This window comes from Fragaria vesca, linkage group LG3, assembly GCF_000184155.1.
Source record: "Fragaria vesca subsp. vesca linkage group LG3, FraVesHawaii_1.0, whole genome shotgun sequence".
Taxonomy (NCBI): Eukaryota; Viridiplantae; Streptophyta; class Magnoliopsida; order Rosales; family Rosaceae; genus Fragaria; species Fragaria vesca.
The window spans coordinates 3585809-3608565 of NC_020493.1; the positions used below are offsets into that span (position 1 = coordinate 3585809).

Consider the following 22757-nt stretch of genomic DNA (forward strand, 5'->3'; position numbering starts at 1 on the left):
AGAGAGAGAGAGAGTGTGTGTGTGTGTGTGTGTGTTAAGGGAGAGAGAATGATGACAAAGTGTCTAATTATGTTTGTAAATTTGTATATTTTGGTTATTTTACGATGAAAATTACATCAACATGTGGTGGTATTAACTTTGGGCATGCTCTTATGTCCTTATTTATCTAAAGTGTCTAATTATGTTTGTAAATTTGTATATTTTGGCCAGTTAACAATGAAAATTGCATCAACATGTGGTGCTATTAATTTTGGGCATGCTTTTATGTCTTTATTTGTCTAAATTTTTTAAAATGTGATTTTTATGTGTTTTATTACTGTTTATGATAGTGGGATGTCATTCTCTTGGTGGAGTTCACGGTCCGAGAGGAAGGACACACTTTATGCTCTGGCCTTTGTGGAATCAAATCCTTTCACTTTTTGCACGACTGTTTGGACAAAAATGACGAAACAACGCCGTACTGCACATGGAAAAGTGGTAGGGCATTGGCTTTTTGTAGCGGTGGCGTTGACGTGGGGGTGTGGCTAAGTTGACTTTAGGTTTTGGTCCCGGGAACTGTCGCAGGTATTGTAAAAAAAATTTAACCGAAGTGATTCAAAGCACCAAAGCTTATTTAATATGGACAGACCTGGTGGACTAATCGATTGCAGTTTTTAATGAGAGGATGACCGAGCCGCTTTGCACTATCTATCGTGATTAGATTCCGAGTCACTTGCACTGTCATGAATCAATGACGCATATTACGTACAAAGTCACTTGAACTAGAAGTCAGATTAGTTTAGTGGTAAATTACTGGTTTATTTGTTTGGTTTGAAAATTTTCAAATTTAAATGGGGGTTGGTAACTGATTATGTGATTGGTCAGTGGGATTTACCATACCAAGCTTAGACTTTGTGTTTGGTGTATTATTATTTGGACTTTGAAGGTGTCACAGAAGGCATGACTTGTTCAAGTAACATATGATATAGTGTGATACAAAGTTCCAACTCGGTTACTGAATATATAACATGGTATGGGCACAAGATTGAACACAGAATAAAGAGCGTTCAAACGAGTAAGCGTTCGTAAATTAAAAAATTGTAGAGCTACACATTCATTTGTCTAGATTTATTATGCATTATTCTGTCCTTCTACATTTAAAGATTGAACAAAATAATTTATAGGCAAATGATTTTTGTAGGTATGAATGGTAGACGATTAGATGTCCACATCTTTCCATATATACAACATAAATGCATGATGCATAATTTATCTGGCAACCAGATTTTGAATAGGCAGAAGTTTCAATATAGATAAAATCTTATGTGCGACAACCACACCATGTGGCTCTGCGACTGGTCATTCCGCAGCCGAAACGTACCATTGTGCTTCCACGTGGACATCTCCTTCCTCCTTCCGCCATTGTCGACATAGCTTCTGATCAGATAAATCTTCCTATCTCCGATCAGACACCACCAGTTTCTCTCCCTCTTCTCCTTCAACCACCACCCCTTCACCCCACTCCTCCTCTACCCGACCCCAACCCAATCTGCAAAAGTCTCTCAACCCCACCTTCCCTCCCCTCGACCATTTCCCGACCCGGGCCTAGTTACGGTGAGCTTGAGGGTGTGGGATACGGTGGGTTAGCATAGATTGGGTGGTGGAGCTTGAGGGTGGATTGAGGTGGAGGACGAGTTTTTGAGGCCTAGGTTTTGTTTGATCAGAGAAATACTTCCGATTTCTGTTTTCTTCTTTCTTTCGGTAAATTCTGCTGTGCTGGAAGGCATAGCATGTCTACCGGAAAACATAAGCAAAACCACCTCCTGCTGGACCTCCCCTTGCTGCACCTCCCTCTCCTTAGTGAAAGGCATCCTATACCCTCCGGTATAGCCGCCAAACCCCTTTCTTTCAAGTTCTTTCAAGTTACGTTGAACTCAGAAAAAAAAAATAACAATAACAGGTGTTGGCCTCTCATTAGGTGGTTGTATAGATGATAGATGATGTGGTGCATTTGCCCCACAAAAGAATTTCTCTTCAATACATACAAGTCAAATACGCGTGGGAGAGGCCTTTGGTCATCAGGGCAGCACTGACTATTCAAATTTCAAATCGAAGAATGTTTTGGTTGGTTAAACTAATGGTTAATCCTTCTAATGGGAATTATGATTCAATGATATACAAGTTTGAATTTTCACACAAGCATAGCATAGACCACAAAATTAAGCTAATATAGCTGAGCATTTCAAAAGTGATGCCGTTCACAATATCGGCTTTACCACAAGAACTACTAATCCTTCAATCAGTTAAAAGGGCTGGCAGCCATCCCATTGAAGAACAGCAGAGCCTAAATTCTGCTCTCTTTTGAGCTCCTCAATTGTGCATCATTCTTGCTCCGATATCACCCTTAGCAGATTCAATGACGATATCTATGCATAGTTGCATACACAAAACAACCAATTTAGCTCGCGAAAATCTATTGTTTTGCACTTGTATGTTATATATGTGTCGCTACATTAACTTTCTTATAGTGATAGACTGGTTCTCATTGATATTAGTTTAGCAATCGGCTAGAATACCAATGATTCTTGGAAGCTAGTCTATCACTACCGAAAGCAGTAGTGTATCTATTCTTGTACTTAGGGAGCTACGATTTAATAATCACAGATTTTGTATACAGAAGATTAAAAGATCAATAAGAAGAACAGTACCGTAGTAGTACCGTTAGTGGAACTAGGTAGTTAGTAGTACCGTTAGGCGACATAGAAACCTCTCATGGGTGTCGAGGCTTGAGATTTCTACTAGACCAGCTTCCTCTAAAGCCAAGAATGGCTTCCTCTCGCTGCTGCTGCCTTCTCCTTGTTGTCCATCACCACTACATCCTCTAAAGCTAAGCTTTCTTCTGTTGGGGTACAAAGTTTTCAATGGTACTGCAAAATGGGAAGTTTTCAAGGGTAATGAAGCTTATCGGTTTTGAACCACCATAGGTGGTCGAGTAGCCTAAGTGTGGAACCCCCATACCCATGTTCGAATCTCAGCCGACACTAATTGGAGTTAAATCCCAATTTATTCTTGGTGGCCAGAGGAGAGGAAACGTTCTGACAAGATCTCTCGGCGCGGATTAGTCTCTGGACCTAGAAAGTTTTTCAAGATACCATCGTTAATGCTCTACAAAAAAAAAAAAAAAGAAGCTTATCGGTTTTGTTTCAAAGTTCTTGTTTGTGGTGGAAATGATAGGGTTGTGGATATTGGATTGGATCATACTGCTCAATGGGCTATGTATATTGGGCTTAGGCTACAAGTTTATTATGATATATATCTTTACGCATGATCTCTTAACAACAAGTCAGGATGGCGGAGTGGTCTAACGCGCCAGACTCAAGTTCTGGTCCTCTAACGAGGGCGTGGGTTCAAATCCCACTTCTGACAGCTTTTTCCAATTTTTTTCCTTATATTTTTTTTCTTGAATAGATTTGTTTATCGGACTTTTCTATACATATGTATATGACATACATTAAGCCGTGAGAGTATCTCCAACGAACCTGTCAAATGACAGGGTGGAGGCTCAACAGCTAGTTTTGACAACTTTTGGTTCCTCTATTGAAGATGCCAAATACGACGTGGCTGTGTCAATTCCGACCTGGATTTGACCTTGAGCACAACATTGTCAAATTTGACCGTATGAACCAAGCATGTCAAATCTTATTCTATTGTTCATATTCCTTCTCTCTTCCTTCTCTGCTGAGAAGCTCTCTTCATCAAAAAGATCCAAATTTCAGAACACAATTTCTCACCACCACCTTCAAAAAGATCCAAATTTCAGAATACAGCTTCTCATTGGGTCTGTAAATAAAATTAGAAGGGATTTAGAAGAACTGAATCTTGAAATTGGGGCTTCGATTGTGTGGGGATTTTTCTAGAGTGGGTGGGTTTCTGTAGGCTTGTTTCTGTAGGCTTTAGGTAAGAATTAAGAAGAAGAAAAACGAGTAAGGAAAAAAAGGTGGCTTGAACAAACTAAGTTATAAAAGATTTGATCTGTGTTCAAAGTCTCTTTGATTAGAAAGAGAAGAGTTGGAGAAGAAAGAAAAAACGAGAGGGAGAGGAGGAGAAGAAACAGAGGAAAGGAGGAGGAGGAAGGCAAAGATGGAGAGGTAAAAAGTGGGTGGCTGTGGGTGTAGGTTGTACAGCACAAGAGATAAATAAGAGAAAAAAAAAATTTATGTTAGAAATAAATAGAATATGATTTAAATTAGACACTTTGGTTAGAGTTGATTTTTGCCAATTTTGACACAGCCACATCACTAGTCAAATTCAAATTTGACAATAGCATTTTGACAACTTCATTGAAGTTGCTCTGAGATCGTCTTAAATTTTGAATTGCTAAACTATCAGATGACTCACGACTTGATGTACAAATGTGTCGAGCAACCGAACCTTTTGTTTATCTATTTTTTTTATGTCAACCTGATTGTACAATCCTATAATTTTTATGAACGAGACTCACTCATTTTGTTATGCGATGCCTTGTGATGTTTCATTTCTTGAAAATCTAAATCCATGGCACCTGAGATCGATGAACATAATCTCTGGATTGAATTACAAGGTTCATGTACATATACATACTATATACAAGAGCAATATACAATCAACAGTACTACAGTAGCACAAAAAAGATAGCTAGAAAACGAACTGTGTATATATAATCTCAGTTCGGACCCCAACAGCTCAAGTACATGACAGTCCTCAGAGACTCCTCTGCTTTCTTAACCTTCTCGCTCTTCTCAGCCTCAGCCTCAAAAGCACCTCCCTTTGAATCAATTATGGTCACAGAGAACCGCCTGGTCTGTAACTTCTTAGACGAAGAAGAAGAAGAAGAAGAATCCCTGAGAGACTTGACGGCCGACGACTCGCCACTTAGCTTGGGGGCCTGGTCTTTCATCACCCTCATCCCTGCCTGGTACAACACTCTGCTCGCGCACCTCAAGCTCATGCCCAGAATTGTTTACAACCAAAACACGTACTAAACTCAAACTTCGAAGGATAAAGTTGGTTTCTGTGTTGAAGATTCTATATATGGTGAAGTAGGATCCCCAGGTTTGTAGAGAATCTGTGGGAAACAGGGGGCTTGTGAAGTTTTGTGATGGAGATGGATTGGCTTGATTATAGCGGACTTCGCAAGATATATGGGGTCTTGATGAATTGGAGTGTGACACCTGGCTTATTTTGATAAGGACAAGAATGCTAGGATATTTTCTCTGTGACTTTATGAGTTTGTCTAAGTTATCCGAATGATTTATTTCAAAAAAGAAAAAGAAAAAAAAGAGAGTTATCCGAAATTCCGAATGATTACTGAGAGTCTTTTGTGCTCGGCCTGTAAACACGACACTACAGCATACACTGTGTATGATTAAGATTAATGATTTTATTAGACATACAAGTAGATCTTAATATATGAATAATTTGTATATACAATTATGATTTTATCTAACAAATATGTAAACTAAATAAGTACAGTATTGAGTGTGTATCTAAACTAAAAAATTGAAATAATTGAAAGTTAATGGTTAAGATCGTATTATGTATTATTTGTACCGCCGTTAGATACAAAAGATTTTGACAAACATGGTGGTAGAGCTCAGTATAGTGTATAGTAGGTGAGAAATGTGACGTTCAACTTGTAACAATAAACTTTTACATGGGATTGGCCGCTACTCCGTCATGGGCAAAAATATCGCATGGATTGTTGTAAGTTTGAGGCTAACCCACTTCTCGATGGGAGCTACACCCTCGCGTTTTCCTGTCACTCTGTCAGCTCAACCTGGTGGAGAGAAGTACCCATGGGTGACCAGTGACCACCAAGAATGAGGGTTGTGCCTCACCGACCCTAACCGAAATGGATCGGTATGCAAATATATGATCAGCTCAATCAGATGATAACCGCCATGCTCACTGGCGCAATCAAGCAAATAGTGATATTATGTTCAAGTATCTGATTTCATTATGTGATCGATATTACGTGGTTTTGTAACTAAAGAAATGTTGAAAGAGTGACTTTGAGCGCCTGAGTTTTCCTGCACCCTTTCCTTTTTGTTTCATGCTGTAGTTGAGATGACAATGCACTAATTCTATCATTGAGAAAAAGTGCACATAATGGTAACCACATAATACATCGATATTTGTTTTCAATTGACAATGTTGTTTCGCAATCTAGAATTGATGCACATCACCATTAATAAGCCATAACAGGTGAAACCGTTACCAAATTTTTTCTTCAAACAGAACGAGCGAAATTAATTACCCTCTCTAGTGTTATGCCAAATGGCCATTAATTAGATAGTTAACTGAGAGTTTCCATGGACCGGGCGATACGTGAGTAAACAACTTGTGGACAACTTCACTTACTTGAACAAAGTAATGCCTAGGTAAGAAAATATATGTAGGAAAATGAACAATAAAGGAAATTCGGAGTGTTATTATTTTATCGATCGAGATAAGTACATATGGTCATATGCATGCTACACATGACATATCACATACAATTATTATTCAGTATTTTCGCTATTTCGTAACACCAGGATGTTCCACTAAATTTGGCTGGCATCTTACGCAGTTTATGGATTTTCTAAAAAAGTTTATTATTCTTGGAGCAGCTGTAGGAACAAGAATCCACATAGCCTTGTGCATAACTTGTAAGATCTGCATGACAAACAATCATATCGTAAATAACTTGAAACACAGTAAAATACAAATTAGAAAGAGAGAATTCCAGTGGAAGTATTGGTACCAGAATTGGAGGGAATGTTGGTAAATGGGGTCATAACTTTGCTCGCAGAGCTCACACAACTACGAGTACAACCATATGTGGGGATGTCGTCTAGAGTAGTTGGAATCCACCTACAAGCAATCATACAAAGGCCGAAGCATGGTATATAAGATGGGGGATCTTCTAAGCTAGGAACGCAGCGGATGCCACACTTTTCAGCACAGAATGTGGTTTTTGAATTCGGCATGACAACAAACGGTTGATGAGTTGTTGCGAATGAAAGCACAAGTATGCCTAGCAAACTCACACATCTCAATTGAGTTTTAGTGCTACCCTCCATTGTTGAGTTCTCTTCTCTTTTTAAAGGTCTTGGCTAGAGTTGAGCTTGCAAGATTGCGTTGTTGTCACTTGTCTGATGAAGTGGAAGTTATCCTCGAGTCGTAATTTATAGTGTAATTCTTTTGCCATATGTGGAAATGACATTAGTTTCATATCCAGTTTTAAAAGCAAAATATAATTAATTCATTTCTATCGTTACGTTACTCGGTAATATATAGAATCATGATTCATTTCTGTCGTTTCATATCTTATATTGAATTATAATTTGGCAAGATATATTATATGGAATTAGAAATAAAACTTTGTAATTACTTACATAGGAAAAAAATGTAATATTTACATTCATTTATTTAGTGTTACAATAACGTAATTTATTGTGATTCTGATTCGCTAGTAATTTGGGCTTGGGTTCCTTAGAAACAAACTATGCATCCGAAATTGGGCTTTCAAAACAAAAGATCTTGGCCCAATAGGCCCCGCTATCGCCCACAACGCAGTCTCCCCCACCAATCACTCACCACCTCAACTGTTCCCACTGTCAGACTTGCTCTGACACACACACACACCTGCCTGTTATACCCGCCATGATTCTCGCAAACTCCTCCCGCCAATTTTCGACCGTCCGATTCACCCTCCCCACCTCCTCTTCCCCTACGCCTCTCCGCACCCGAATCCTCACCTTCACCTCCTCCTCCGCCTCTCTCCCCCGCCGCCTCTCCCATTTCAAATGCCTCTCCGCCTCTCTCCCCTTCGCCGCCGAGACCGCCAAGCACTACCGAGAGCTCGAGGCCGCCATTGACGTCGTCGAAGCCGCTTCCAAGATCTGCGTCGAGGTCCAAACGGCGCTACAGTCCAGCGCCACCGGGATTCGGGAGAAGAACGACCAGACTCCGGTCACCGTCGCCGATTTCAGCGTCCAGGCGCTCATCAGTTTAGGTAATTTTTTTTTTGCTGATTAGTCCTTGGTTTTGAATCTATTTACGATTTTTAACCGGTCTGGTTTTGAATCGGTGGAAAACAAACAGAGCTCGGGAGACGATTCCCGTCGATTCCGTTGGTGGCGGAGGAGGACTCGGCGTCGGTGCGGGCGTTGAATCTGGTGGAGCCGGTGGTGAATGCGGTGGTGGAAAAGGCCGGCGCCGGAGAAGAGCCGTTGACGGCGGAGGATGTGTTGGAGGCGATTGATAGAGGCGGACCGGAGGCTTTTACCTTCGGAGCTCAACCGGCGACGTATTGGGTAACAACAAAAAAAAATACATGCTTGAGGACTTGAAGTAAAAATTACAAAGATTTAACTTAGCCTGTGGTAATAAATCATGCTTTCTTTTGTAGTTTTGGTTGTGAACTTGTGATGATAGGTTTTTTTTTACTGAAATGTGAAACACAATATGCAGTTACTGGATCCAATTGATGGCACAAGAGGATTTGTGATGGGAAATAAGGCCTTGTATGTGGTATGTGTTACTAACTGTTAAAATATCGCTTTCTGTTTTCGCCTGTGAATACATTGTCTAATATGAGAGTGATTTGAATGGATTAATGGAGCGAAAATCGTACAAATTAGGTGACAAGTTGACACTGAGATTATACTCTTCAAAAGTTTGTGTTTGCAACTTTTTGGTGTTACTGAGTATATGAATTAGATCAATTAGGATGTAGGAAAAGATATGAAAATGGAGTGATTTATGTTCAAGTGATGAATCTAAACTCAAAGATTTATGTTCAAGTGATGAATCTAAACTCAAAGTAGGAATCTGAGACATTTTAACAACTAATCTGCTTTTATTTCGAAAGAATGAAAGATGACTAAGTGTAATAGTTAGTGATCGGAAGAGGAGTTCCAGTGGTATTATATCTTTCATCTTGTATTTAGTATAGGGGAATCAGAGGTAAGCTCAGCAGTTTCAAATGCAATGTAGTAATAAGAGTATGTGTAGCTATAGAAATGTTTCAAGCTATACTCTTTAAAGGAAATTCCTAGCCTTTTTACTGCAATACTCATAATCAGACGGTTTTCTACTTCTTGCAATGAACATAATTTTTAAGGAAAGACCAAAATTTACAGGTAGGTTTGGCTCTTGTAGTTGATGGGGAGATTGTATTAGGTGTCATGGGCTGTCCGCACTGGCAGGAATCAAACAAATGTATCTCTGGAGTCCAGGAAGAGAAGAGCATTCCATTTGGAACAGGGCTTCTTATGGTCTCACATATTGGTTGTGGCACATGGACAAGAAGTTTATCATCTGTGATAAATGGCACACCCAGGACTCCTTACTCATGGACTCGTAGCTTTGTTGATGACTGTTCTATAGTGCCTCAGGCTCGCTTTTGTATCACAGAGAGTGAAGCATGGGAGGCATTGCCACCGGCAGCTTTATTTACCTCAACAACTAATGCTGAGAGTGTTGGTCAAAGTCAAGTACTCGTTTTGAAACCTTGTTGTGGAAGGTTTGTTCTTTTCCTCTTGATTGCTTCTTCAAACACAGGATTGCTAAGATACTTTTGATAATTTTAATGATAATCAAGCATTGTTATGTAAGTAGAAATAATCTACTCTGTCACCATACATCTGTGTTTCAAAATGGCTCAGTGGCCACTGATTGCATATTATTGAAGTCAAGATGGCTTTCAAACTTAAGTTTACATTCCAAATATTTGTTTTTAGTGTTGATTTTCCATTGTACATGTAGCTGACATATTAGAATTAAGTTAAGGGTCCCTGTTTCTGAAATTCCAAGATCCATTACAAATTACTTGTCCCTTGTTTAATGCTAACTCTAACAATATGAAAATCACCCTCTATGCAGTTTATGCAAGTATTTATTGGTGGCTTCAGGTAGGGGTTCTGTTTTCATTCAGCGACAGAAAGATAAAGTTGTAAAGGTATTGATTTCTCCTCCAGTTGTCAGTGAATTATAGAAATTTAGGAATTACGTAGTATGACTCACTTCAACTTAACACAATGTAGGCTTGGGATCACGCTGTTGGTATTATATGCGTACTTGAAGCAGGAGGAACGGTATGTTTTTCTGTGGCTCTTTCTGTAGTATTGACTATTGAGTAATGTATTCATTTTAGAGCATTGAGTAATAATACTTGATCTAAAATATAGAATTGATGGTAAGCTATCATGTAAGAGTATTAAAAATTGAAATGAGGTAAACTGGTGAGAGTTTAGACCCAAAAATGAAAATTGAATGCTTTCGATAATAAAACATGCCTACTTTTAAATGGATATGAATATGCAGACTGTAAGTTATGAATTTATCATATGTTGGCTTCTGTTTACATTTATACAAGGATTGCATAAGCATTTATAAAATTTGGGATGACTCTCAAAACACATGAATTGGTGTACTTATATCCAGTGAAATTTTCTCCATCTAAAAGAGATTATACTGTTTAATCAGGCAACTGACTGGGAAGGAAATCAAGTTGATCTTGCAGCAGATGAAGTCGGACGGAGGATTATATACCCTCAAGGTGGTTTCCTTGTGAGTAATGGCAAGATACATAACCAGCTTCTGGAACTGATATCTTCCACTTCATCAACAGTTTCAGCTAGCCGTATATAATACGTGTATGATTCTTCATTCATTTTTTCGACACATGATTTTAATAATCTTGGATAGGAGGTAAATAACATTTACTTCAGCTATCATCAAATTATGAATTCCAATAACATTTACTTCAGCGATCATCACATTATGAATTCGTTGGATTTCATACGTATCACAGTGATTCATCTTCACATCATACATGTTCTTCTCCAACTACCAGATCTCACTAGAAGGGAAACCAAATCCTTTACATTTCATTGTATCAATCAAACTTTCTATTAGTAGTGAATTTGATTTCATCTAGTACAACACTGGTCGAGTTTTGTAGAAACAGTCCTTTCTGATGCTTGGTCTATGGGGATTGGGGCAGCTGGTGCATTATCTCACCCAGTAGAAACACACACTTGAAGTTCTTCATCATTGTGGTTCTATATATCATCAACAATTTTGACTTTCAATCCAATATCAGTTTAGACTTTGTATCCAGTTTTTTTTTTATCTACTAGTCCAGTCACATCTGTTTATCAATGTTGGTTTTCACAGTACATTCCGCATCAACAGCAGTGTATTTGCCTTCAACAGTTCTTAATTATTTTTAGTCAAAAATCTGAATAGACCTCCCATTTTCGAGGAGACTTTTGGCGAACTCAACTCCGAAATCAAAAAGTTTACTCCTATTTAGTGAATCGATCGTCTTTGTTCGATATCTGAATGCTTATCGAGAAACTTATATTCCGCTCCATGATTGATAATTGATGTTTCTACTATCCATTTTAGAGGCATTCACTGTAAAACCACTGAATCAAGAGAGGGAGGAGTTTAGTGAGGAAAACAGGCCATCCATCAATTTAGAACTTGTCAGTGTCCCTGAACTCAAGCCCCCAACACTCTATCCGACGTGTCGAGACGGCATTGGTCGGGATCATATAAGCCAACCCAAGAAAAAACATATGGCCATTTTTTGAGCATGGGAGTTCAAACCACTGTGCTCATGACACGTTCTTGCTCTCGTGAATGGTGTTTCATCCTATCACACCCATTTCCAGAGACATCCATGGAAACCCCATACGTGTCCCCAGATTGCTTTCGTCCCAAACAAAATCAGGACCCCTTCGTACAGAAAACACCTTCAAAATCACTATGTATTTTAACAATTTGAAATCTTATGGTCTACGTCCCGATAAAGAAATTGGACCATGCAAATAAAGAAAACCAAACCCAGAAAATATTGTATATATGAATATATGATGCTGCTTCTGTAATGACATCGCTGGTTCTAATTCTATAATAGTGTGATAGCGAAGGCTTGGATCCCGTATCTCAGTATACTCTAATTTATGTGGAACTCTATCTATACGATACGAGAAAAACGAGACTTGTGCTTACTCGGCTCCCATATGCCATTATCTTTGGCGATCAAATTAGTATTAACAAATATTGCAGAAAATACATGAGCATTATTGAAGGTTTGTTGTGCAACAATTTTTAGATTATCTACCTGAATTTTGTGTATTTTAGGACAGTCAACAAGACCACGTATGTTACTCTAGCTAGCTAGTTTCGGATACATGTATGTAGGAAGCAACTAATTACCGTTTTTAGTATGAGATGTGAGCTTTGGTATATAGTATTGGTAAATGATGATTCATTAGTAGTAATCCCTATAATAAGCAATCTTTGATTTCTTGGTTAGTTGGGTACATGTCTCCTTGATACCAAGCATGGAGACAATTAGGCTACGATTACGGTCATTATACGTTAATCATAAAATACAGTAAATACTCTTCACCCTCATACTTCTGTACATGAGATCGCAAATAATTGGCCGTACGTATTTTGGTTTCTAACCCGTACGTTTTTTTTTTTTGAGTCTATAATCCTAGCATGTACGTATCTAACACCGAGAGCGGTGAGGTATCGAATCTAATACGAATACAAGAAAAAAGAAATAAACGAATAAAAACACACACTATATCGATCACTATATATATGTACGTATATATACTTGTATATGAACATAATAATGTGAATCTAGCTTGAGGGTTTCATCAAAGTTTTTAAAACAATGATATATATTCTAGAACCAAGGGGGTAAGAAGGGCATGCAAGCAAATGAATGGAATTGGGTGAAAATTTGTAAGCTGTTCCTTAAAAGATTAAGGTGAAGATCTTAGTGGATGATTAAATTAAGATTTGACCGTCCATAATTTATCCTAATTTATAAGCTTTTGTCTAGAAAGGTGAATGAGACAATTTCATGTCAATGCCAATGAACAGTGTTTCAACATGGAAACGAAGTTTACTTCAAATAATTAACTACTAATGAACCATATTAGTGGATTTGTGGTCCTTAATCTGAAAATAAATCACATATAAATTATGGGGGCAAACTTCAGAAAGTTCACACTGCAAGAGTGCAAGACTGCATCATGTAATGGACACCTGTGCAAATCAAACATTTTGTATGATTGTCTAAACCTGATTGGGCTAATTGTTTGTTTAAGTCGACTTAATGATCGAATGCTACAAACAGATGGCAATTAGAGAAAGTTTAAGTTAACCTCAACGCAGATTCAGAGCAGAAACTCATTCAACATTTCCATAATTAAACTTAATTAGTAGATTAATTAAGAATGTGAGTGAACTAGAAGAGATAATAAAATAGATCAAACAGACTTTGTTCTTGCTTAGGAGAGACTTTATAAGATTGTGCAGAGATACTGTGAGACGTCAGATTTCCTGAAGTGGCGAGCTGGTGATCCTCAGATGTTTAAGTTTAGGGCATCAGGATCAGCCAGGTGCTTGCTCTTCAATGGTGGATTAACTCTCTTTCTGAGATTAGGGATTTGCTTGGGGGAACGCACGTAATAGGTCAAGCTCGATTCGACGTGATCAAGTTAATTAAACTAATAAGCTGATTTAAATACCCTATAAGAATTTAGCGGAAGCAATAAAATGGAGATCGTCATCCATGCAATGCAATGCAAATTGTTTATTTTCCGGTAGCTAAACTAATCTTGATTGCTTTCTTTGTTGCTTATAGTTCGAGGAGTAACAGATCGAGATCATGCACCATGTACGTGAGCTATGTATGTGATTTAAGGTCGGCTTCGTTGTGATGAGCTAGTCGAACACAGAAAGTTATATATTATAAATTATCATGTACGCGAAGAAGAATATATAATAAGAAGAAGTGGTTAGTAATTGTTGGAGATAGTTTATAACAATTTCATTTCATGGACCTTTGCTAATCGCCGATCAAACTGATGAGAACCCTTAATTCTCAGGCGGACGAATCAAATAATTTGAATACTATAATGTTGTTCTTCAGGAAGATACCAATTGCCAACAATGATAGTTAAGCTAGAAAAACTGGAGTGGGATCAAGAGGTACGTACTACGAATATAAATTGTCAGGTTGGAGTTCTTCAATATTAGCAGATATATATTAAGTTAAACAGTTACCTATGTCTATGCCATAGGTAACTAGTGCGAGGGGATCGAAGAGAGATCGAACTGAGAAAGATTGGATATCATTTTCTTTTCACTAATTACGACTGTTATTAGTCTCTGTAAATCTGAGTCTGACGTGATTAGGATCGGGATCCCGGCCATTAGGATCAGCTAGGCATACACAATTGCTCAATCAATTTCGATGAAGTAAGTCAATATTGAGGTTGAGATTCTTGACGTTTCGCCATTTGAGTGATTTGACAGCAAATTAAGAGTCTAATTGTGTCTGAGAGTGAGTGTGGAAGAAATCATCGAAGAAGACGAACATGGTTTCTTCAGTAATATCGATCAATCATTCATAAAGTCAAAACTGTTCTTTGTTTTCTGTACGTTGTAGGCCGGGCAAAATCAGACTTTAAAAACCAAGTGTGCGCTATGAACGATGCTCTATTATATGCATGTTTTCTTTTAAATGCTAACCTTCAGAAACAGTGCCATATACTATATAATCAATATGATTATGTAATACTTCAAGCTAGAGTACTTAACAGGATTCAAATTAAAATGTGAGCTATTTCTTTGTTTCTAAGTAGTCCTGGAAAGTTTGGCTTCCTCTGTTGTGCTAATAATGCAATGCAACATGCATGTGACTTCAGCTAGCTTTTCTTCTGTGGCCGGTCAAAGAGTACTCTACTAGCTTGTTTTAATTCGGACAATCTGTTTATATATACTCCATCTGATATAATTAGTGAAAATAATATTTACCTTACACTTCCATATATAACTGGAACACTCCTAGTTTTTATAAATTAATCTTTAAGAATTACTCGATCTTTTGTTTTATACATGAACATTTAAGTTCAATTTGAGAGTGTATATCGAGAGTTTATAAATTACTCTGTTTAAAATAGAGGTGCGCCTTAGGAGTAAGGCGAGGCGAGGCGTGGCCTGACCATTTCGATAACTGGAACTCCTGTTTAAATTACTATGTTATATAAGTTATTCATATATGCTCATATATATATGTTTCAGAATTCAGAGGCTATAAAAATATGGTCTACATATTAACAATTCGAATATAAGAAACAAATATGGAAGTGATGAAATGAATAAACAGCTTCACTTGAAAGTGAAAGATCTTCCATTTTATTTATTTTTGACCAAATATGTTAGGCCATGCCATGACCCTAGCTAGCCCTCTTCTTCTTCTTCTTCTTCTTTTCGGATCATAAATGCTCCAATATTTCGGCAAACACCGAACTCCATTATTGCTATCTCATCCACATCTTGCCCTTTATATTGTCCTGTTGTAATATTGGTCAATTTAACAAAAGATGAAAATTGTCCAAATTTTATCTGTAGTTTCAACATTTTGAATCTGAATCATCGGAAACCCCATTTTTGATTAAACCTAGCTAGTTAGCAAGCTTGCAGCTATGGCTTGATTATGATGTAGCAGAAGCCTTGCAGTGATATACAGATCGAGCTGGAAACGCCGTGAAAGTGAAGTTGCAGCAAGGACTGGTCAGCTCTCAGAGGAGGCACGTGGCACAATCACAACGTTGATGACAGCTAATATGAATCCGGGAAGGCAAGCTAGCTAGGGTGACATAACCTCGCCGGAAAACGATAACCTAAGAATTAACAACCAAGAAATAATAGGTATGCATGGCCGTGGTTAAAGAATTTTTGGGTAGGTTCAAATAATTACAATAATCACAGAGAGACAGAGAGAGCGGGACTAATAGGACTTGGATACTTAATGATGACGATAATAAAATTTCCTCAAGCGGAAGGGACACGTAGCGACTTTGATCTGGAGGACGGCACCGAATACGTTTGACCCTTCTCCTTTCTACTTTCATCGCTTGCTTATATATACACCTCCGTTTTCCTTACGGACCCTACATCCTCTTCTCATTTCTCTCTTCCAGGCTCTGAAACTTAAATCAAGCTAAGCTTTCTCAGCATATCAGTAGTTCAGTACACTAACAGTGTTATTCACAATGGGAAGATCACCGTGTTGTGACAAAAACGGCCTGAAAAAAGGTCCTTGGACGCCGGAGGAGGATCAGAAGCTCGTTGATTATATTCAGAAACACGGTTATGGCAACTGGAGAACGCTTCCAAAGAATGCAGGTGTGTATTTCATACTTCAACTTTCTTCCCTTAATTAGTTGAGTATGAATATTGTGCATGGTTGAATTTGCGCTAATTAATCAAATCGATTTTGTTTTATAGGACTGCAAAGATGTGGAAAGAGTTGCCGTCTCCGATGGACCAACTATCTGAGGCCTGATATCAAACGAGGAAGATTTTCTTTTGAAGAGGAGGAGACAATTGTTCAACTGCATAGCATTTTGGGCAACAAGTAAGCCTAGCTAGCGACTCTCTTTGATTGATTTCCCATGTTACACTTTGCATGATTAACATTTTGGTATCTAATCTAATTAAATTTATGTATAGGTGGTCTGCTATTGCTGCCCGTTTGCCAGGAAGAACCGACAATGAAATTAAGAACTACTGGAACACCCACATTAGGAAGAGGCTTCTCCGAATGGGAATCGATCCGGTTACTCACAGTCCTCGGCTTGATCTGCTTGACTTCTCTTCCATCCTATACAACCCTTCTCATCATCACCATCAAGTGAACTTTTCAAGGTTGCTTGGTATGGAACAAATGGGACTCAACCCAGAACTACTAAGGCTAGCTACTTCTCTCCTATCGTCTCATAGAGAAAGAAACTCAAACTTCTTCATTCAAAATGACCAGCAGCAGCAGCAGCAGCAGCAGCTTTGCAGTCCCCAAAATGATCAAATCCCATTACATCTAGTCCAATCTAGCCAGCTTCAAGAACCCTTTCAAGAAAACGCTCCAGTTTGCGCCACATTGGACACTAGTGCCATTCCATTTCCTCATGAAGCACAGCCATCAACCATCACTGATTTCAGTTCCCAAAATTGTCAAATAAGTGAGTGGCAAAGTAATGGCGAGGTCCCTTCCGATTTTACTGAAAGCCAATATGTTCAATTACCAAGCTTGACATATTACGACGGGTCGTCGGATAATCAGATTATCAGTGATATTTCACCGGAAACTTCAAATTTGTACTCCTACAACAGCAACAACCAGAACTTCAACTTCCCTTCGGTGTTTTCGACGCCTTCCTCGAGCCCGACGCCGTTGAACTCAAACTCGACGACATATTTTAACAGCGGAACAGAGGATGAACGTGAGAGCTACTGTAGCAACATGATGAAGTTCGACATCCCAGACATTTTTGATGATTTTATTCGTGTGTAATTAATTAATCTCAGGATCAAACTGATCCTAATTGATGAAGCTCTCTCGCAGTTCATACGTGTAAAATTTAGCAAATAATTACTAGCTTTGTGCAATTTTCTTATTCTTACTGTATTGGGATGCAAGATCTTGCTCCTTGTTTTTTAATCAACGAAAGTTTCCATAATTGATCTTCACTGTACGTACCCTTAATTTATTCTACGTTTTACTTAATTAGTATATCCTGCTAGCACTTTTTAAAACAAAAATATTATCAAATTAAGAAAAATATTATTAATTTGTCTATGATAAGAACGTACTACTTTCATTGAGTTCATGTCAATGCTTATGCTCTTAATTTTATATAACCTCATACAATATTATTCACTACAATAATATGAAAATGAAATTACTACGTACAATAATAGTTGGTACCTCACAAGAAGCACAACATTATAATAAATCTGTCGCAGTATTCTTATTTTTTTTGTCCTCTGTTCATATAGTGGAAACACATATATATAGTTTATAAATCCATAAAAGGAAAGAACAAATCCAAGTGAAATTCTAGAAGCATAAGAATTGGTGAGAGATGGATCGAGCTTGAGTAAGGAGCACTTTGCTTCATAGATCCCGACATCGCGTCGGAGGCTCCGGCGAAAGTGCCGGAGGGGTTCGCCGGAGGACGTGGGAGGGGACACCTGTCCGGGCCACCTGTGTAGCTACGCGGTCGTTTTCACGTACTAAAAAAAGTAATGATTTGCATGGGGGATTATTTTATCGCGGGGAGTTTGACTAAATAGGTGGAGCACGTGTCGGCTCATGAGCGGCGGGCATTATTATTTCGTGGGGACCATGCAAACCCTAGCTTATCTCTCTCTCTGCCTTTTATTGAAAATCATGGCGTGCGTCTTGTGCCCGAGCTTGGGTTTTGTCTCTTTTTAATTTACGATTTGCTAAATTAGGGAAGACCTTGGATATTTATTGCGTCAGCATCTTGGACACGTGTTGGCAATAATGCAGGAGGGTGGGGTCCAGTACTGTGTCGGACGTGACCGGTTGACCCGGTTAGGTTAGGGTTCTTATCCAGTCGGAGCTTAACAACTTAGAAGTGAGATTGGATCGCTGTTTTTGTTTCTGGGTGATGACAGTGAGCTTAATTAAGTAGGCAGATACTGTTCTTTTTCTTCTAGCTAATTGACCTGAACAGTGTTTTGGATGCAAGTTTCCTGCGTTGTGGAAGTAGAAGATTTGATAGTTAGGTTTTAATATTTGGACTCATTAGCTAGCATTTCAGATATCGAATGCCTACAACCTCTCATTTGATGTTGTAATGTTTGATGACACATTTGATGCTCGTTCGCTTGATAAATCTAGTTACTGTAAGTTTCTTCTTATTTCATTTCTCTCGAGTTTATGATTGTACGTAGTTTTGTAAAAAATATTCATAAAACTTGATAATCGTTCAAGCTTACGCATGTTCTAATAATACGATATCGACTCAAGCTATACACGGGAACTAAAGTCATGCTGCTCTTAAAGTTTGATGCAAACATATAGGCATAAATTCATGACATTTACTTCTTGTCAATATATAGGTCGATGAGACCATTGTGTGTTTTTTTCTTTCCATTCCGATGTTGGATATGCAACTTTAAAGTCTAAATTGACGATACAAATACGATTTATATTCTCCCCATGCGATGCCTAAATGGATCAGCCGTAGATGGACAGCTCACGGCCACCCCCATGATCATTCAATTTGACTTCAAATCCAAGCTTCGAAGCTTGGATGTCTTGGACCTAAAACGAATGAGGTCATCAGTGAAACGAACGACGAAGGATTCGATTCCCATTCATATACGAAAACCTAGCCTGTGATAGTTAAGTTTTCATTTCAATGAAATTCCCATCTCGATCCCTACGATAAGCGCGTTTGGTTAACCTAAGCCTGATAGGTTTTGATTCTTGTTCAACAATACAGAACCACAAATCTTCATCATCAGAAACTTATTGTTTTCATTATTATGGTTAATCGGTTAACCATTCATGTACGAAACGTACGCCCTATAAACGTACGTCCTATATGTCAATTATGGTCGAATAATTCAACTTAACTTGGAAATTAGACCAAGCTTGCTAGCTAGCAAAGCTAATTAAGAACTGCCATCAATACGTTTCAAGATAATTTCTGTTTCTTCTACTCACCGATTAGAAGCTCCATCGCCATCCATCTCAATGATGATCGATTAGCATCAAGGTCAAAACCTTCATGCATGTAAGCCATACGTCATTCATACGTCAAAGATTGATTGTATACATATGTATGAGGCTTAAATTCTTGACACTTGTTTGGAAGACATACGTATATACGTCTTCTATACATCAATTGTTCACGATAAATCAAAAATCCTAATGTGAAACTTATGTTCAACTTTGGTGGAATGAGTTTGAATCAGATAGAGGAAATGGAGCTTCAAGCTTAATCAGATTTTTTGCAATATCATTGACAAGTTTACAATTGGGAACACAATGATAATAACCGCTTCGTCTGTATATGTATATGCCAACGTTTTCGTTTCCCATGTCATGTATACGTGCCTGCTTCTGTATAGGCAAAAGATATATCATGTAAAGCATTTGGATCGAGCTCATTGACGAGTCTAAAAATGCAGACAATTTCGTGGTATAAAGGGTACGGCTGGTTTGCACTCGCAGCCGACCAGAACTCAAGGACAGAGGCCCTTTCAATATACAAGTTCTTTCAGTATTGCTATCTATATCCTCCACATCTATATCGACCGCCCAAAGAAAAAGCTCTTCAAACGTTTTGAATAAGTAAACTCTTAAAGCGGGTTTGTGTCTTTGAGCGCCTGAGTTTTCTTTTCCATGGTTCTTAACTTTCTTGCATCCCTTTCTCTTTTGTTTCTTGCTCTAGTTGCTGTAGTTGTGCGCACTAACTCTATCATTGAGAAAAATTGAAGAAAAATGGAAAAATGATGAGGAATTTGCCAACTGGCCAGTGACATTTTTCGTCGAGGGGAGACGGCTTTTTTTGACAAAGAATGGTGTTTTGGAGGCTTGCTCATATAGTCGTATACTCATATATGTGGAGGAAGCTAGAGACAGAAAAGGCTTTTGTTGCGCTAGCTTAGACAAGCATTTTATGTGTGAGGGTAAGAGAGTAGTAGTGACACATTTCTTTCTAAGGTGTGAATGGAAACCAATAGACTGATGTTTGTAGATCGATATCTGAGAAAATTGAAGGGTTTAATGAGCAAAGATGCAGCCCAGCTATATAACAATATGTATTAATTGGACTGCTCAAAACTAAAATATATATTGCTGCCAAGTTTTATATGTAGAAGGATCACTGCTGTAGAAATCAAAGGATCATCTTCACTCGATATACTTTTGAAAGGGTTCAATTGACAGTGTTGTTTAGCGACGTATAATCGATGCATCTCTTCATTTTCTTGAAATAGTCAGATGCATGAATAAGTGAAATATATATCGATATCAAACTTTCTTCTTTAGCATGTTCTTTCTTTAATTTCTAAGAGTTGGTGAATTAATGGAGCATCAATTCGTCTTGTCAAAATCGAATTAATGTTCCTTAGACAATAACTATTTCAGTCAAAGAAACTATTAAGATTTACATCAAAGTACCAAAACAATGATCGAATATGTGTGGTTTAAATGTACATAAGTTATTTTGAAAAAACAAATCACATATACATCTTCCAAAAGGATTCGAAACACAAATAAATCCACTTGTGTTATTGTTAAACAAATAAAGACAATTCTTTCTCTGTATGCCATGTGTCAGGGATTAATTTACCAAATTAACTCTACACTAATTAAATATGCTTTTAGAAGAGAAAAATCTCTTATTTTGAGATTTTTCAGTAAATGGAATACAGTAGCATATTTTCAATAACTTATTGTAGTAGCAGTTAATTCCAGTGTAGTAGTAGGGGTTAACATTCCAGTAGAAATAATAGCAGGGGTTAACATTCCATTAGAAAGTAATAGCAGGGGTTAACATCCCAATATAAGTAGTAGCAGGTTTATAGTGGCTCAGCTAATATGGTAACATGTTTTGCTGGAAAGTTACACTTCCAACATATGCCGTAGCAAAGTTTTAGTGGTTTAACTAGTGTAGTAACAGCTTCAGTAAGCACAATAGCAGGTTTTCAGTGGCTCAACAAATTAATTAGTTGCAGCGATTTTCAGTACATACAATAATAGCAAATTTTTAATAGTTCAGCTAGTATAGTAACAGTTACTTTCAATAAATGCAGTAGCAACTATTTCCAATAAATGTAGTGGCAACTATTTCTAATAAATGTAGTAGCAGGTTTTTAGTGGCTCAGCCGATATAGTAGAAACTACTTCTAGTAAATGCACTAGCAAAACTATTTCCAGTAAATGTAGTAGCAAGCTTTTAGTGACTCAGTTAATGCAATAGCAGTTATTTCAAAAAAAAAAAAATGCAGCAACATGTTTTTAGTGGCTCAATTAGTTGGTAGCAAGACTAGCAACTATTTCCAAAATGTAGTAACAAGGTATTACCAGTAGAGTAGTAGCAAACTTTTAGTGACTCAGCTAGTGTTGTAGCATTAACTTTCAGAAAATACAGTAGCAGATATTTAGCGAAATCAATTAGCAATAGCTTAATTAACACATATTAATTAACACATATTAATATAAACTTCATCAGATTATCTTGTCTATAAATTGTTATTCTAATGTGCAAAAATAGATTTATTCCCACATCATGATTACTGAACCAGTAGCAATTAGATGATCAACATGTAAAAGTGTTTTGTATAACAATAACCTCATTGAGGACTTTCATCAAACACCTTATGTGCATAACTTCCATTGTGCTTAAAAACCCAAAAAAAGATAATAAAATATTTTGAAACAAATACACCAATTTGCCTAAAATCAATACAAGTTTCCCCAACAAAATCATGATAATTATTGAATCAAATCAAATAGACCCAATTCTAATTTGGAAACGGGACATGGAGCAAATCTGGAAAGAAAAAAAAACGAATAGTAGCAGCCACTCACTCCTTATTCCTTTTGGATTGAAGACTTCGACGGCGATCGGGTTCCACAACCAAGTCATTGAATCAGATCGTTGCCCAATTGTTTTCTAATAATCTACCACCAATCCGATCAGTTGCCTACGACGTCCAATGAAGATGAAGAAGAAGAGTACATACGTCGTTGGTTTAATGATGGAGGAGTACGCCGTCAGTGCAACCAGTTGGCCTTTGCGGTAGATTTTTTTTAGAGAGAGAGAGAGAGAGAGAGAGAGAGAGAGAGAGAGAGAGAGAGAGAGAGAGAGAGAGAGAGAGAGAGAGAGTAG

The 22757-nt window shown here is 37.8% G+C and overlaps 3 protein-coding genes and 1 non-coding gene across 4 annotated transcripts in view; all 4 read left to right on the forward strand.

The window, feature by feature from the left end:
- The window catches only part of LOC101310880, a 1534871-nt gene that overhangs the window by 1372840 nt on the left and 139274 nt on the right, over positions 1-22757 (forward strand). The window lies entirely within an intron of this gene.
- TRNAL-CAA lies at positions 3322-3405 on the forward strand. Its single transcript has one exon. It is a non-coding gene; the product is annotated as a tRNA-Leu (tRNA).
- LOC101291212 (putative PAP-specific phosphatase, mitochondrial-like) lies at positions 8314-11064 on the forward strand. Its single transcript, XM_004293565.1, has 6 exons — positions 8314-8384; positions 8473-8532; positions 9144-9526; positions 9886-9961; positions 10047-10097; positions 10489-11064. The coding sequence occupies exons 2-6, from the start codon at positions 8509-8511 to the stop codon at positions 10651-10653; spliced, it is 699 nt and encodes a 232-aa protein (XP_004293613.1). The 5' UTR covers positions 8314-8384; positions 8473-8508; the 3' UTR covers positions 10654-11064.
- Positions 16098-17514, forward strand: LOC101309224 (transcription factor MYB75-like). The gene is made up of 3 exons (XM_004293541.1): positions 16098-16230; positions 16333-16462; positions 16558-17514. Exons 1-3 carry the CDS (start codon positions 16098-16100, stop codon positions 17393-17395), a joined length of 1101 nt encoding a protein of 366 aa, XP_004293589.1. The 3' UTR covers positions 17396-17514.

What these genes read in the sequence shown, in the direction of transcription:
- LOC101291212 (XM_004293565.1), top strand. Translation starts at nt 8,509, where the DNA reads ATGGGAAATAAGGCCTTGTATGTG. An exon ending in GAAATAAGGCCTTGTATGTG is followed by an intron (nt 8,533 to 9,143) that starts GTATGTGTTACT and finishes CAAAATTTACAG; the next exon opens with GTAGGTTTGGCTCTTGTAGT. An exon ending in TACTTGAAGCAGGAGGAACG is followed by an intron (nt 10,098 to 10,488) that starts GTATGTTTTTCT and finishes CTGTTTAATCAG; the next exon opens with GCAACTGACTGGGAAGGAAA.
- LOC101309224 (XM_004293541.1), top strand. Translation starts at nt 16,098, where the DNA reads ATGGGAAGATCACCGTGTTGTGACAAAAACGGCCTGAAAAAAGGTCCT. An exon ending in AACGCTTCCAAAGAATGCAG is followed by an intron (nt 16,231 to 16,332) that starts GTGTGTATTTCA and finishes TTTGTTTTATAG; the next exon opens with GACTGCAAAGATGTGGAAAG. An exon ending in CATAGCATTTTGGGCAACAA is followed by an intron (nt 16,463 to 16,557) that starts GTAAGCCTAGCT and finishes ATTTATGTATAG; the next exon opens with GTGGTCTGCTATTGCTGCCC.